Here is a 17,677-nt window from a genome sequence, read left to right as displayed (position 1 = left end):
TAAATTTATTTGGAAGAACATGTAGTGGTCAAGGTTCTCAAGGAAACAATGGGGGGAAATGTGAGAAAAAAATTGGGGCTAAGCAGTACCAGATCTCAGACTATACTAGGAAACAATAATCATCAAAGTGATTGTTACTGGTTAAGAAATAAAGAGGTAACTAATTGGAATAAATTAGGTGTGCAAAATACAAAAGCATATGAACACAGTAGCCTGGTGTTTATAAAATTTAAATATCCCATCTACCAGGGCAAGAACTTACTGTTTGACAAAAGCTCTTGGGAAAGCAGTCTTGCAGAAACTATGTATAGATCAAAATCTCACATTATATACCAAGATAAGCTCCAAATGGGTCCATGACAGAGACATAATAGTGATATAATAAACAATTTAGAGGAGCCAGGATAAAATATACCTTTCAGATCTCCAGATATGGAAAGAATTGGTGATCAAATAAAGATAAGAGCATATCGGGGGGCAAAAGGTACTATTTTGATTACATGCTTTTTAAAATAACTCAAACAAAAGTAATGTTCTAAAATTAGGAGGAAAACAGATAACTGGAAAAAATGTCTTTGAAGAAAGTTTCTCTGATCAAGGTCTCATTTCTATTATACATATAGGGACCTTATTCAAATTTATAAGAATAAGATTGATTCCTCAAATGATAAATGGTCAAAGGACATGAACAGGCAATTTTCAGTGGAAGAAATCCAAGGTATCAATAGCCATTTGAAAATTAAAATATTCCAAATCACTATTAATTAGAGAAATGGAAATAAAAGCAACTCTGAGAATGTACCTCATATGCATTGGATTGGCAAAACTAACAAAAAAAGGAAAATGATAAATGCTGGAAGGATTGTGTGAAGACTGGTATAAGAAAATACTATTGTTAGAGCCATGAATTTCCAGGCATGATGGAAAACAATTTTCAGCTATACCTCAAAAAAGTTCTAAATTGTCCATACCCTTTGACATAGCAATACCATTACTAGATCTATACTCAAAAGAGGTCAAAGAAAGAGGAAAAGCCCCCAAATGTTCAAAAACATTCACAACAACTTTTGGGGGGTTCTAGCAAAAAACTGGAAACTAAGGGGATTCACCTGAATTTGGAAAAGGCTGAATAAATTATGGTATATGAGTATAATGGAATCCTATTGTGGTATAAGAAATAATGGAGACAGTTACAGATTTATAAACTGATGCAGAGTGAAGTGGGCAGAACCAGTAGAACAATTCATACAGTAACAATAGTGTAAAAACAGACAATTTTGAAAGTCTTAAGAGTTGAACCAATTCCATGACCAACCAGGATTCCATGGAACCAATAAAGCCACCTACCTCCTAACGAAGAGGTAATGGTCTCAAGATATAGATTGAGATTTTGGGGGTGGGGAACAGGGAGGAACATGGCCAGTTTGAGAGTTAGTTTTTCTTGACTATACATATTTATTTCAAGGATGTTTTTGTTTTGTTTTTTGAATGGGAGGATGGGATGGAGAGAAAATAAATATTTTTGGTTAATTGAAAAATAAATAAATAAAAGATCAGAGTATGTAAGCACAAGACAAGCTTTGGCAGATCCTATTAGGCTGGAAAGACTTCAAGTATAGGCCTGGCATTGAATCCTATGTCTGTCACCCAAGGACCAGCCAAGCTAAGTTCACAAAGGCTCATCATCGGGTTAGCTGAAGGATGATAAATTTTTCTGCCACAGTAACTATGAAAGATTGGTTACCAAGTAGTAGATGGGGAACTGTGATTGCATAGGTAAAACCAATGAAACCATGGATCCTTGAACTATTGACACACTACTATTGCTGTTGTGGTTATTGTTATTTGATTATGAAGAGGGCCTGGGAAAGAATGTTTGGGTTAATCTTTTTTAAAAGACTTCAATTAGTAGTTCTTTCCTATCTCTCCTTCTCCCCTAAAATGCCAAATCAAAGATGTTGATGGGATTATATATCCTCTGCCACTCATGGGAAAATTCCTATGATGCCAAGCCACTAAGCTTTGTTGCTAGGGTTGTTAGATGAATGAATGAACGAATGAATGAATGAATGAATGAGGAAATATGTAATAAGTTCTCATTATGTACAAAACACTATAATAAGTGGCAGAGATACAAATAGAAAAGGACAGACCGTACTTGCAAGGAGATCATGTTTTAATGGAGACAATACATGTGGAAGATAGGTCCTATGGTTCTTAGGATGCAGAGGCAAATTATATGATAATGATTCTTCTTTAATGTTATTTCCACTAATAAAATCATATTAGTTTCTGATTTGATAGTGCTACGGACTTTGGTGACCAGAACTTTCTTTTCTGGGTTTTCAGTAACTGTGGCTATACCGTTTGCAGGAACAACCAGGTCACATCTCAACAGGGATTATTTCCAAGAATTATAGTGAGGGAACTGTACTGAAAGCATTCCTACTTCCAAGGCTCTTGGCTTCAGGGTTCTAGATTGTCTCCATCAGAGTGCAATGGAGGATGGTAGTCAAGGTAGTGGTAGTTTGACATATATGGCACATGCTGCCTCCTTTCTCTCCCTTAGGATGTCTTGCTATTTCAGCCAGGTTGGGTTGCCTGTGCCATATGTGGCATTTGGTTGGCAGTTTGTAGGACTGACTGGCCAATTCTTCATACGAGTTTCTTTTCAGATGATGGCTATTGGAGCTGAGCCAGAAGCAGGACCATGATCCAGGAGACTGCTACTCCCAGGGCTCCTCTGCCTGTCCATCTGTTGGTTGCAGTTGATCAATATCTATTGCTGGTGGTGATGAGGAAGATATGCCTTCACTTATTCTAAAAGAGAAAAAAGTATATGTTACCATATAGGCTATGAGAAAAGTGTTCTGGTGTTTCCTAGACAAAGATTTTCTCCCTGACTGGGGGGATTCATTCAACAAATACTTATTTTAAAAACTTATTTATTTAGTATTTTATTTTTCCCCAATTGCATGTAAAACAATTTTTAACATTCATTTTTAAGTTTTGAGTTCCAAATTCTCTCTCTCTCTTGCCCCTGCCGCCCCGAGAAGACAAGTAATTTGATACAGGTTATACACGTATAGTCGTATAAAACCTATTTCGATATTAGTCATTCAACAAATATTTATTGAGCACCTACTCTGTCCTCCACTGTTCTAGGCATGATGAAGGATACAAATAAGTATGAGGCAGAGTCCTTTCCCTCAAGAAGATTATAATCTAGTTGGGGGACATAGCAACAGTTTAGGAGATGTCCCAAGGCTTCAGGGAAGAGAGAAATCATTGTGGAATGAACTTCAATGGAAACTATCTGAAGAAGGTGTGACTTAAACTAAGGCTTCCAGGGTGGGTAGAATTTTGACAGAGTAATGAGTGTGAAGGACATTCTAGGGGTGAAATAAAGGTTAGCTTAGATCCCATTTATAAATGCAATAAACAGGGGATTTTTGGCACTCAGGAATGACAACACTTGGTCTACTAGTGAAGATGACATTTGTAGGAAATAATATTTATGTTCTTTTCAGTCAGCTGCCTTAACCCCAAAATATTGGCTATTTACAAAATTGGGAGATTCTGTCAGCTAACTCTCTACGTGTGTTCTTTGACTATATCCCAATGATGAGTGGTATAGAAAATGTCAGTATTGTTTGAAGGAGATTGGGGACATCCTTTTTGAGGACTAAAGCACATTCCTCACAGAATTGTTAGGATGAGATAACTGAAGAGAAGCCAGAGCAACTCTGGCAAGAGCAGGGCTGATCATCAGAAAAATTGTGAGAGTAGTGAAATTTCATCTCTGGTGCTCCCATCTTCTCCCAAACCCAACACCTTCTTCACTTTACCAGGACCCTAAACTGCCTCAACACCAAGGCAACTCATGGGTACCAAATAGCTTCATATGTCTATTCTGCCACCCACTCCCCATATTAAATTTATCTTTTAGGAGCTTCCTAGGTAGCTAAAACTAATTTAAAGTTCTTCCAATTTCTCTGAACACTTGTTCCTTTCATAATGCCCCCTTTTTGTCTTATTATAACCTTTAGTGCTTTGATTCCACCTTATTTTCCTAGTTCATCTGTTCTGTTCTGGCCTCACTTTCCTACCTGCCTAATCTTGACCCTATGGTCCTATTCCTCTATAATGGTCACTTGAATCCTTTGACTCCCTAATCTTACCTGTTAACCATCAACTCTGTATAAATTCTACCATCTATTATGTCTGCTCCTACTTCCAAAATGCTGAATGCAGTTGAAGGAAATCATGAAATCATGATCACTGGGTCCTCAAAAAAAATTATGCTAATTAACCTCAACTGGGCATTCATTGCTACATTGCTTCATGGCAAACCTTCTATTCATATCTTGTTGACTCTCTAAACCATTTTTCTCCTCATATCTCCAACTCAACTCCCTCTTAACAAATGACTTTGCTCCCAATTTTGCATCCTACTTTAATTAAAAGAATGGCCATCCAACTTGAATTTCTCTCAATTCCCCTCTTCCATTCATTTCAATATCTCAGCCTCCTTCTTTTTAATCTCAGAGGGTAAATTCCTTGAGAAAATGGGCTGTACCTTACATATCTTCTTGTCACCAGGGGCTGGCATAGTTACTCAGAGTGAATGACTAAAAAGAATACTAAAAAGATACTGTTTGAGCAAATTAATGATCCATAATCATAATACATATATGTGTATATGTATATGTATCTGTATACACACACACATACACAGAGACCTTCTTGAGAAATCTCAAGGAGAGCTGATATCAATGGGAATTCTGGTGTAAAAGGAAATATATTTAGGATTGTACATTACCTTTCAAAATATACTGCAGGAGATTGCCTGCTCAGATGACGGAAGGGCTAACCCTGGTCAAGAGGAAAAAGAAAATCCAATCCCTTCTGTCTGCTGCAAGATAGAGTTATGCCCCTAGTCACTAGATGGATGATGAGGAGACCAGTGCTGAGGATATTTTTTGAGTTCTGGGCCTCAGAGAATATCCAAGAGTGGATATAAGGTTCCCCAACCTGGAGCTATTGGTTTGACACCTTCTTTATGATAAATAAGATGTTAAAGAGAGAGGGTAAAAGTGGCAAAAAATGTTTGAAGCTTAGCTTAGTTATTGATTTTGCTTTGAGCTCAGCCGGCTTTTATGCCCTCCTTTACTACTGCTTTCTATATTTTTTGCTTTTATGCCTGTCTCTAGCAATCATGTCTTAACTCATGTCTTGAGGATATTCTTAGGACATTTGTGTGTGTGTGGGAAGATGAAAACAACAAAGAAATGAAGGAGGCTTTTGGCAGCTTTTTGCTTATCTGGGGATGACACTCAGAAACTCTAGCAGTGATTCTTTTTTGAAAATGAAGCATACATGTTAAGATGAAAGAAAAATATACAATTTATGCCCTATTTGAACTTTCAATGAGATTGATGTTCACTAAAGTGCATATTCTCTGTTGCATTTTTTTTTTTACTTCAGTAAGCTGAATCATTTCCAAATGTGAAACGACTGCATTTTTACTGGGAGAAAAGCTGACTTTTCTCCAAACTAGCTTTAGTCTCTTATATTCTAAAGATATTGTTGGTTAAACTGGATGTCACCATTCAAACGAAGGATGGGGGGAAAAAAGATTTTTTTTTCCTTCACCTTTGATGGAGGCAATATATTCAACTTGTGAGCTGGTCATTTCAAGGGAGAAAATAGTGCACGATAATACAATGTGTCCAGCCAATATTTATTAAACTCTTAGTATGTATAAATTGCCTTACTAGGCCCTGAATGGGCAGCTAGGTCACACAGTAGATGGAGTGTCTGGCCTAGAGTCAGGAAGACTCATCTTCCTAAGTTCAAATCTAGCCTCAGACACTTACTAGCTGTGTGATCCTGGGCAAGTCACTTAACCCTGGTTGTCTCAGTTTCCTCATCTGTAAAATGAACTGGAGAAGGAAATGGCAAACCACTCCAATATCTTTGCTAAGAAAACTCCAAATAAAGTTACAGAGGGTTGGACGTGACTGTAACAACTGAGTAACAAATTACTTGAACTTGTACCCGCAGTGCCTAACAGCACTATGCATAGAGTAGGTGATTAATAAATGCCTGTAAGTCAATAGTAAGGAAAATAAGACATATACACCAATCGCTAGATTTTTTTTAAAGTTGTATATAGAAAGGGGCAAATAGGTGGCACAGTGGATAGAGCTCTGGCCTTGGAGTCAGGAGGACCTGAGTTCAAATTCAACCTCAGACATTTAACACTTACTAGCTGTGTGACCCTGGGCAAGTCACTTAACCCCTATTGCCTCACCAAAAAGCAAAAAAAAAAGAGAGAGAGAGAGAGAGAGTACAAAGTGTTATAAGAGTTTTAAAGAAAGAAAAATCCTATGTGGTTGGGGAGATAAGGGAAGTTTTCCAGAACAAGGTAACATGGTAGGGGTGAGAGGGACTTAAAACATTTGAAATGTCAATCAGTGAAGGCAGAGGATGGGGTAAGGAGTAACATTTCAGGCATAGGGAATAACGTGAACACAAACGTGGAGACAAGAAAGTGCAGTAGGTTTTCGGAAAATAGCAAGGCTATTGAAACAATTTAATTGGAACAGAAAACATACGAAGAGTATGTTAAAACTGGAAAAGTCAGTTGGAATAAGATTGTGACAGTCCTTGAATGCCAATCTATGAGCTAAGTCTTTATTCAGTAGCAGTGGGGAGACATTGAAGCTTTTCGACCGAAGGAGTTACAATCAGACCTCCATATTAAGATGATTGGTTTATTAGCTCTATGTGGAATGGTTAAATAGAATCACCCACCCACAGCCCTAAAGGATCTCAGAGGCCATCTCTAGTCTATTTTACAGATGATAAAATAGGCCTATCAAGGTTAAGTGATATACTCAGAGCAACACAGGTAGCAAATATAAGAGGTGAGATTTTAACCCAGGTCGTTTGATTCCAAAGCCCCTTATCTTGGCTGGGGTTGGGGGGGACGTGCAAGGGAGAGACTGGAAGCTGGGGTGTTGAGTTAGGAGACTTTATCCGATGAGCCCAAGTGAGAGGTTCTGAACTAGGATGATACTGGTGCCAGATATTAACATGAAAGAGAAGTTATAGAGACAGAAATAGCAAGACTTGAAGCCTAATTACATAATGAGGGATTATGGAGATTATGATGGCCTTTCTTGGTTCTTCATTCAGTGCAGCGGCAACTGTAAGAAGGTTTCATGGCTCACCCTACGTGTAACCAAATTACATAGGTGTGAATGGGGTGTGATCTGAAAGGGACACAGACAGCTCCCTCCTCAGGAACACATTCCCCAGCAATCTGCCACAGTGCCTGATATTCACACCACTATTGGTATCCCCATGGCTTATACCATCCTGTCTCTAGGACTGCAGATTTAGAGAACTTTGAACCCAACCACCTCATTTTACAAATGAAGAAACTGAGGCCTAAAAAAATCAAGTGTCTAGCTCCTCTGATAGAATATATGTTCCTTGAGGTCAGGGACTGTTTCATCTTTGTCTTTATGTGCTTGACACAAAGTAGGCCTAAAATTAATGCTTATTAATTGATTTATTTATCAAGGTTGTTTTTTACAGATAGTAGCCAAACTAGAATTTGAATATAGGTTTTCTGACTTCAAATCTAGAGTTCTTTTGCTATGCCAGACCAACTGTCAAAAATAATTAAAATTTTTCAAGGTCTGGAACTTAAAAGGACTATGTTGACATTATCTGGAGTGTCATTCTGTAAATATGCCAGATAAATGAGATGTTACAGTATTTCTAAACTACCTCAAATCACCTTACTAACAACTACATTTTATGTGGGTGAGAGACAGCTCTAAACTGGGAAAAGGTAATATGGCCTCAGGGTAACCACTGTGTCCAGGTAGAGTATGGAGGCTGCTTATTCGATGTGATGTGATCTACTGAAAGACGTGCCCCAACAAAAATCGCTTGACCTTACAATGCCCGAAACTTCCATTTTCGATTTTTCATGTAAGTTAAAGCATTGTACTTTAAAGATTGCAAGCATTTGGGTAGATTTTTGAGAAGAATATTATAGAAAAGAAAGAAGATGGAAATTCATTTCATAAGTTAAAACAACTCAAACCAACCCCTATCCCAGAATATTCTAACTGTTGAAGATTAAGTTGTAAGCTCCTTGAGGGCAGGGACTAGCTTTTGTCCTCTGCGTGTGTGTGTGTGTGTGTGTGTGTGTGTGTGTGCGCCCAGTGCTTACCACAGTGCCTGACACATAATAGATGTTTAATAAATATTGCTTGATTGATTGTTGAATTCCCACCTCATCTTTAAAGTTTGTCTCAAATGCCTCTTCCATGACAAGTTATAGTATCTGAACCTTTTTACTTTACAACTTTCCCCCTTTAGACCTCACAAAACTTTTTATTTTTCATTTCTCTAATGAATTTGCCATGTTGCTCTGGGCCAGTTGTGATTCAGACCAGTCTAGTAATTCACTCTCTGGATTGAAACAAAAGAAGATATTCAAAGACCAGATTAAGTTAACAACAACAAAAAAAAAAAAGAAAGAAAGAAAGAATTTGCTTAACAAGAGCATGGAAAAGATGTTCAGCAAGAATACAAAATGATTCCAGTAGGCATAGCTCCCCTTACTTCACCATGCCTGGTCAAAAAGATACATTGACTCATTGGGCTCCAGAGGAGTCCCAACTACTTTTGGACTGAGCTTTTTGTCCCTTAGGCAATCAGAAGTAATGGCAAAGGTTAGAGCCTTAGTTCTCTGAATCAGTTAAGTCACAAAAGCAAGTTTCATTGCTTTTCTTAGGGGAGAAAAATAATTGCTTAGCCTTTCTGGCAGGGACTAAGTTGTACCTACCACATGTGTTATTTTGTATTATAAATAGTAGTATATGTGGTATACCCCTCTTCTAAACTATAAATTCCATAAAGAAGGAAACTGTGGTAGATTACCTAAACTTTGTATCACCTGCAACACCTAACATAGTGCTCTGTGTAGATGCTAACATATTGTACCCTTTATTAATGTTATTTCAGGAGAATTAAATTATGAAAATTATAACACCATTAGAAAGATGATTACCAGAAAGAAAGAAAAAACTCCAAAAGAGTTTAAGTTTTTCTTTAAGAAGGACCAATGTGTTATCTCTCTGATCAGTCACAATTTTAAACATCACCAAGTAAACATTTATAATCACCTTTGAACATGCTCAAAGCCAGGGCTGTCAGCCTGCTTATGTTTTAGTCAGGATTAGAATCCAGTGTTTGAGCCAGATGGGCACAGTCCAAATTGAATCCCCCATGTCTTCTGAAGCTAAAAGAGTATTTTCATCTAATTAAAAATGAATTTAATATTGATTTTTGAGTAAAAACACCAGAAATCTTGGAGAATTGTCTACTGTTCTCTAAAATTCGTTGTGGGGGTTGGGGACTGACATTCCACTTGCAAAAAACAATAGTTAATGGGAGCCATAAAACATTCATCTTTCCAAATAGATCAGACAGTGGTAATGGAAGCACCTATATTTCATGCAAAATATAATTTGCCCTTTAGACCTTGAAGCATATTTTGATGGCCCTGGGAAAAAAATTAAGCACTGCTTTGATCTATTTTATAAATGAAAATTTGCCCACATCTTTAATTTAATGATTTTTATTTCCCTTTTGCCTGGATGTTACAACTCACCAAAGAGAAGGGGTTCAAGACTCCCTGCAAAGTCAATGTCATTCCTGCAATTCTGTGGATGACACAATCAGGAGGGGGTTCTGTCTGATTCACTTTATGTCATCCTTTCCCATTCCCTTGGCTTCTTTCAGGACTTACAAAATGGTTTATAGTAAAAGATCATTTTCTCCGAGTCAGTCATCGTTGTAGCCTAAGTCTAAACATTCCTACTGAAGACAGCAATTATCAGTCATCATTCATTTCTTTAAATAGCTAAATGCTTGTCATGTAATGAAATGTAAAATATTGTCTGGCATAATAACTGATCAGTCATAAAATGTTCTCATTTTAAAAATGAGACTGAGAGGAGAGTGATTAATACAGGAAATAAGCAGCCCTTATTTTTGCCTTTTTAGTGATGTTTACCCCAAATTATAAATCTGAGTACCATTCCTCTCTAGCATAGGTCACCAAGCTTCCTGGCTGAGGCTTAAATCACTGACAGCCTTCTTTCAAAGGCTAAGCCTGAAGAATCCAACTGTCATGAATGCTATGTATGCCAATGGAATTTTCAAAAATATTAACCTCAAACTATTCCCCTCAGATCACCTGCTTCCCTTGGACAAAGCTACCTTATGTCCAAGGAACATGTAACTTTGAAATATAATTTAAAACAAAAACAAAAACAATTGAATCATGTTCCTTTGAAGCAGCAGATTTTTTCTAAATCTTTTCCCTTATTTTTCTACCTCCTCTTCCCTTTTTCCCCTTGGTTACTATGTTGAGTTTAGGCTGTATCCTTATAGAGTTTAATTAACTCCTTATATGATTTATTAATTGAGATGTTTTATTCTTCTGCAAGATTATTTGTCTGTCCATCAGGAAAACATGAGTGATAGGGAAAGAGAACAGAAAGAAAAATACCATGCAGAAACACCAGATTTTAACATTATTTATTGAAATTAAACTTTAGAAGGAGTTTTTTTTAATTGCTTAATAAAAGGAATGATGAACATTATTCTGGTACCTATATCCAAGGCCCAGGGCTCAAAGTAATCAGCATATATGAAACATCTCGCATATATACATAACTTGCATGACAGTAGGTTTGCATTAAAGTCAAGTGTTGTGAGCTGGAGCTCCCAACCTGAGTCCGGATTTGCTTTGCGGACAAATGAAAGAGGGTGAGTTGCATTTAAACCACATAAATATTATACTTAAGCATGTTTCCTTTTTTGAGAGCCAAAAAGGTCTTGTTAATGGTAAGAGTCACCTCAATATAGTGGGTCTTTTTCTGGTCTGGAATCTGAGACAGTGCAAACTCTGCCAAGGGACCTGACAGCAGGAAGAAAAGTTGAGCTACTGAGATTTGGAACCAAAATACAAGTTATAAAACTTAACTTTAGAAATTTAGCTACTGGAAACTGATCTTTAATTTTCTCCACAGGGAAAAAAAATAATTTTTTTAAAAATCCCCTCTTTGACTTAAGATTATTTTGAGGGTATGTGAAAGAGTACTGTATTGCAGACAAGTAGCAGACCTTTCCAATCTTGTTTCCATTAGTTTGACAATCTGTGCTATGTTTATGCAGTTGGCCGCTGCTAACTTACACACACAGTCTTCCCATGCAGAGTTAAGGAAAGTATTAGAGGATAGGAATCTCCTCTTTTAAAAAAAAATGATAAAATGACTGAAAAAAGGGATCATGGATTCTTAGATACCAATATCCACCACCATATTGGAAGTTATGTGTTGCTCAGTTGTTTCACTCATGTCTGACTTTTGAGCCCTTTGGGGTTTTCTTGGCAAAGATACCAGAGAGGTTTGCCATTTCCTTCTCCAGCTCATTTTATGGATGGGGAAACTAAGACACAAAGGGTTAAATGACTTACCTAGGACCACATAGCTAATAAGTATCTGAGGCCAGATTTGAACTCAGGAAGATGAGTCTTCCTGACTTTAGACCTGGCACTCTATCTACTATGCCACCTAGCTGCCCAGTAAGTTACATGCTACATCTTAAACAAAGAACAAGCCAGCATTCAAAGAATTTTAATGTGAAATTAGACTATCTATTTCTGAGAAATTAGAGAAGTCTTAGACATGTCCAGTTTTAAATGACCTCTTTGCTGTTTGAAGAGAACAGTTGATTTTAATGACATCTGACAATCTTTTTGCCAAGAAACATCTTCAGTAGCCCTTCATTTTTTTTGTTTGTTTGTTTGTTTGCCTAGAGAACCAAAAGGCTCACATGTTAAAAGTATTTGGTGGCTGCTCCCCAGAGCTATGCTAGAATCAGCCTACAGGGAGTATTTGACTTGTATCTGAATACTACAGTCTCTTACCAAGACATTCTGATGTCATGTTGGTGAAATTAGCAGCAGAACTAACAAGTATTAATGGAAAGTTTGTGAGGAAGGAAAGGCAGTTGAAATGCTAAAGACTTTAAATACATTTTAAAGGTGATTTGAAATCACCATTGCATCTAGGTTATCAAATATTTCTCATTTCCTGTTTAAAAATCAAATTGCAGCCGGGCTCTAGGACCTAATTCTTTACTTTAAAACATACTCATGGTTTATGTATGCAGTATGCTCTGGCCTACTTACTAGTGCTTTCAATGGCTTATCAGACCAGGTTACTTACCTAACTGCTGTACCTGTGACTTAGCACAGAGTGTATTGCCAACTACTAAAAAATAATTCTCCCTCCATGTCCTCATGCCTTCAAACCATCCTCATTGCTTTCTGCCCATATAATGTGAGTACCAGGGGAGTTAGTTGTGGAGCATTTGGACAGATATATTATGAGAGTAGTTTATAGCTTGTGGGACAGAAGAACCTTCTACTGTGTGGGCGACAATGTGTGAACTGGCTCCATATCCCCTTCTTTCACTGAATTTCCACTTTGCTAAACATATAAGGAGTGGGAGAGGAAAAAGGGGAAAAAAAAGAAAATATGGAATTAAAAAAAACCCCACAAGTATGAATGTCAGTGAGGTTTTTTCTTTAAATCTTTTTTTTCCCTTTCCTCCCCTTCCCTCTCTCTTCTGCCTTCTCCCCTCTCCCTCCCAAAACAGGACATCGTCAGAAAATAGATGAACAGACAAAGCCCGGGAGCTTGTCCTTCTCAGAAAGATTGAGTGAACTGGAGCAGCTACGCCGTACTGCCATGAGGATCAGCCCGCACCACCCAGCCCCTACATCTAACCCACGAGCTTCCTTGAACCACACAACGGCTTTTAACCCTCAGCCTCAGAGTCAGATTCAGGGTAAGTACATAGAGGAAAACACAAGTAAAACTTTTTTTCCCCTTCTCATTACTGCCATTATCCACAAACTCATATCCACACAAGTAAAACCCACTGGATAGAACTTCGTATATTCTCCACAAGATTTATTTAGACCCTTCAAGATGCTCATTAATTTGTATGACTGGTGTACCTTGGGCCACAAGGAAAAGGGTAAAATTTGGAGGGCCAAAGAGTAAATATGTACCTTGATTGAAAAAAATTAGCTTGGATCATATTGTTTTTGCTTGTTTGTTTGTTTTTATTTCCTGATGGAATTTATGAGTTTGTAACATTATAATAGGGCAGAGAAGATGATGAGCACAATCCAAGGGTGGAGAACCAGAAGCCTCAAGGCCATATGTGGTCCTCTCAGTCCTCAAGTGCGGCCCTTTGACTGGATTCAGCTGCATTTTAGGGCCTACAGGTCCATATGTGGTCTCGAGGCTACAGGTTCCTCACCCCTGGCATAATCCATAATCCTAGTTTTCAGATTACACAGAGTTTTCAAACACAATTGTCTCAGGACCTGGGAACTTCTAGAGGTGAATTTTTCTGTATATTTCTATGGTGGCAACACTAAAACATGCAGTATTTTTGGTATGAAAGTAGAAGGTTGTGGCAAAAATATTGATCATTATAAAAAAAATGCTCTGCACTAGAATAGAAAGCACTGTTTGTTCTAGAATCACCATAGATATGATATGCTTTATTCTGCCAACAAATAAAGCAGGTGGATAAATCATTATTGTGTAGATGTTATTGTCAAAACTGTATCTAAGACCATTTACTTTTTAGATGCTTAAAGGTCACAGAAATTAGACACTCTTCTCTTGCAGTGATCATGTTACCTTAAAGAGACTCAGGAGAAACTCGGCAGGAAAGGATAAGTGGTATTTTCAGTACACAGATGGATGGCCAGAATGGCATTAGGGTCTTGAATTTGAAGCTGCTACAAGCTTATTGTTAAAGAATATCTGATATCTATGTTAGGTACACTTGAGGTCATTTGCTAAACTTTAGGCATACCTCAAATAACATTGCTCTGACTAACATAATTTTGTAATACAATCATTAATGTATCATTGCCAAACCCACTACATATAAGGTTGTAAAATCCCACTATATTCTTCCACCACCACCCCATGTATAACAATGTTTCTTTGAAGTTAACTGCCCTCTGTTTTGCCTGAGGTCAAGTTTGTCAGGAACCAATGATAATAATCATGATAATAACAGCTAACATTTATCTAGCACTTTAAGGTTTGCAAAATTATTATCCTCAGTTTGCAAATGGGGAAACTGGGGAGGAGAGAAGTTAAATGACTTTGCCAAGGCCACATAATTAATAAGTTCTGAGGCAGGATTTGAACTCTAAGTCCATAAGTTTTATATCTCGATATCTATCCTTGATATTTTAAAACTGTGGATTCTTCAGGACTCCCTTGTGGTTAATGTACTTTGGATTTGAAGGTGGAAGTTGTGGGACCTACTAAAATGAGCAATTGCAGTGTGCTCTTCCACAGGCCTTGTTAATGTGTAGACCTAGTTCTTTTTGTTTGTTTTGTACGTGAATTACAACCTTAAAGAGATTTTTGTATTAGTGTGGAATTCATTTCCCTAAGAAACCAGTCCCAAAGAAAACTTAGGAGAGCTTAGTACTGGTGACAGCTGTTAAATAGCATCTTTGTCTAGTTCCAGCTCTTCTGAGTATTAACAAAAATCTTTAATTGTATGAACCACATTGTTGATTTAATCTAATATCACATCTACATGGCTCAATGGAAAATGCCATTTCAGAGTAATTCCATTTTTTTTCATAGTGACTGATCACCAACTATTTATTATTCAGACAAAAACCAGTCTGATTAATGTCTTAAGCCAAACAACCAGAGGCAATTCTGTTACTCTAGTCTGGTTATAATAAGCTGAGTTCAAATGGGTAGCTATCCAATCAATAGAACAATAAGTATCCCAAATGAACCTGAAAATTAGGGCCACGTGGGATACAGAAGTAGGGTATAAGGCATGACCCCTCCTGTCAATACAGTCTCACACGTTATTTTCAGCCTTTTCATCATCAGATAAGTTAGATTTTAGAATGCATTGGAGTATAGATTGCTGTGAATCAGTCTTCTCCCTGATACCAAAGTTTATTTGATAATCATAGTGGGGGAAAAGGTGAATAAAAAAAGTACTCTCTAATTAGTGATTACTTACTCTTCTCACAGGAATAAAATAGATTAGGTCAGATTTCCTAAATTCTGGCTTATTGTTAGATAAAATGAGCTTTTAGAAAATAATTTTCTCTAGAAGTCCTTTTCTAACTTAAAAGAAAGGATTTTTTAAAGTTCTTTTAGTCTGTAACTTAGTAACACACCACTAACATAACTAGAAGAATTTTTTTTCTACAAATAATGGAACCAAAATGCAATGTATATTTTTAAAACAATGAAAAAGATAGACATAAACACAAATTAAATTCCAGCTACTGTTTATTATCCTTTATCTCAGCTAATTTGGTGAATAATGAATCTCATTTCCAGATAAACTCTGCTAAAATAAAGTGAATGTAGTATTTTGTCTTCTCAGCATTCAGGAGCTGTGTGGGTAGAGGTATTAGTAGGGACTTGCCTTCTTCAGCTACTTTGAAACAGTATATGCTTAGCAAAGTACCAGGTTCAACACTATCATTTTTTTCTTGTTCCTTTGGGGGGAAAAAAACAAAAAAACTTCTACAACATCTAAGCAATAATAACTTTGTTTTGTGGTGCTCCAGGAACCTAGTAATCACTTTTTAAAAAAATTGTTGAAGATTTTACTGTTATGCTTTCTTCTCAAAGTATGATGTGAATATATTGCCTCACCTGTGAATTTATAGAAATGGTTTAGGAAATGTAAGAATGTTGGCTGTTGTTTTCATAAAATTATTACTTTTTTTCACTACTAGTTTCCTTTAATAATTTTGTGATTTTTTTGAGTGCATTAGTTAACTCTACCCATCCAGCTTTGAAAAGTAGAATGGGCTGCCTTGACCAATAGTGGATTCCCTAGGTACTAATTTTTTTAAGTTAAGAAGCATTTTCATTAATCTATCCTTCCCATTAACTCTGCTCCCATGATTGAACAACTTTTTTAAAGATGAAAATAAAACTCTCAGTAAATATACAGCTCCTTAATCAAGCAAAAACAATTCCTACATTAACCATTTTTGGATATGTGTATTTTGTGTATATATGTATATATATAGAGAGAGAGAGAGATATATACAAATATATCTGTATGTGTGTATGTATGTTTCTTCATTTTAACTTCACCATCTCTCTGTCAGGAGGTGAGTGGTATGTTTCACCTCCGTTCTTTTGGACTCATCATTTACCTTTCCATTGTTCAGAGTTCTGTCATCTTTCAAAGTTGTTGCTTTTCTTTGTAATGTTGTTATCACTGTATAAATTGTTCACCAACTTCTGCTCATTTTTTTGTCAGTCAGTAAACATTTATTAAGTACTTACTCTGTGCTTAATAAATAACACTGTGCTAAGCACAGAGGATACAAAATTAATGGCAAAAGGCAGTCTTTGCTCTCAAAGAACTTACAGTCTAATGGTGGGGACAAACAGCTGTGTTAAAACAAACAAGAGATATATGGGATAAAGTTGAGATGATAAACAGCATTAAGGAGAATTGGGAAAGGGTTCTTCCAGAATGTGGGTCTTTACCTGAGACTTGAAGGAAGCCAGGGAAGCCAAGAGGCAAAGATGAGGAGGGAGAGAGTTCCAAGCATGGGGAATAGAAAGTGTCTTAAGTTCAAGGAACAGCAAAGAAGCCAGTACCATGGGATTTCAGAGTATATGGGTGGTGGGGTGGGGTTAAAATGTAAGAAGACTGGAAAGATTAGAAAAGGTCCAAGTTATAGAGGGCTTTAACAGTCAAAGAGAGGATTCTAAACTTGAACCCAAAGGCAAAAGGGAGGCACCAAAGTTGGTTGAATAGGGGGTGTGACATGGTTAGATTTTTGATTTAAGATCAGTTTGACCACTGAGTAGAGGATGGACTGAAATACAGAGACACTTGAATCAGGGAGGCTCACCAGAAAGAGAATGCAATAGTCCAAGCATGAGATGAAGAGGGCATGCACCTGGGTGGTGGCAATGTCAGAGGAGAGAAGCTGGAAGTATAGAAGAGAAATGTAAGAGGTGGAATTGACATGACTTGGCAACAAATAGGATATGGGGGCAGGGAGAAATTATGAGGAATCAAGGATAACATGTAGACTGTGAGCCCAGGTGACCTGGAGAATGGTGGTATCATTGGCAGCAATAGGGAATTTTTGGAGAAGGAACGGTTTGGGGAGTAAGATAATGAGTTCAGCTTTGAACATGTTGAGTTTAAGATGTCTATGGGACATCCACTTCAGGATGACCAATAGTCATTTGGAGATGCAAGTCTACAGGTCAGGAGAGAGGTTAGGAATAGCTTGGGAAAACTCATTGTGAAAATTTCAATATGAGCCTTTACACCTCAGAAATCAGAAATCAGGGCTTGATTTATTGTTTTGTGGATTGTCTAGATATAATAAAGTGTTGACAACGAAAATTAAACATAAAAGTATATGTATACACCCCCCCCAACGCAATTGTTAAACATTTACTAGCAAACTCCTTTATTGTTTTCTTTTCTAAAAAAGAATATTTAATTATTGATTTGT

The 17,677-nt window shown here is 37.1% G+C and overlaps 1 protein-coding gene across 4 annotated transcripts in view; it reads left to right on the top strand.

The window, feature by feature from the left end:
• The window catches only part of RUNX1 (runt related transcription factor 1), a 341,271-nt gene that overhangs the window by 265,008 nt on the left and 58,586 nt on the right, over window positions 1-17,677 (top strand). For all 4 annotated transcript variants that reach the window (XM_027875542.1, XM_027875543.1, XM_027875545.1 and 1 more), the window contains one exon: window positions 12,760-12,951. In XM_027875542.1, the coding sequence (XP_027731343.1) occupies window positions 12,760-12,951 (192 nt within the window). The remainder of the gene's footprint in view (window positions 1-12,759; window positions 12,952-17,677) is intronic.

This window comes from Vombatus ursinus, unplaced genomic scaffold (genome assembly GCF_900497805.2).
Source record: "Vombatus ursinus unplaced genomic scaffold, bare-nosed wombat genome assembly UNPS02014809.1, whole genome shotgun sequence".
Taxonomy (NCBI): domain Eukaryota; kingdom Metazoa; phylum Chordata; class Mammalia; order Diprotodontia; family Vombatidae; genus Vombatus; species Vombatus ursinus.
The sequence above is the reverse complement of the archived record's forward strand: the minus strand, read 5'-3'. Positions and strand labels throughout refer to the sequence as shown.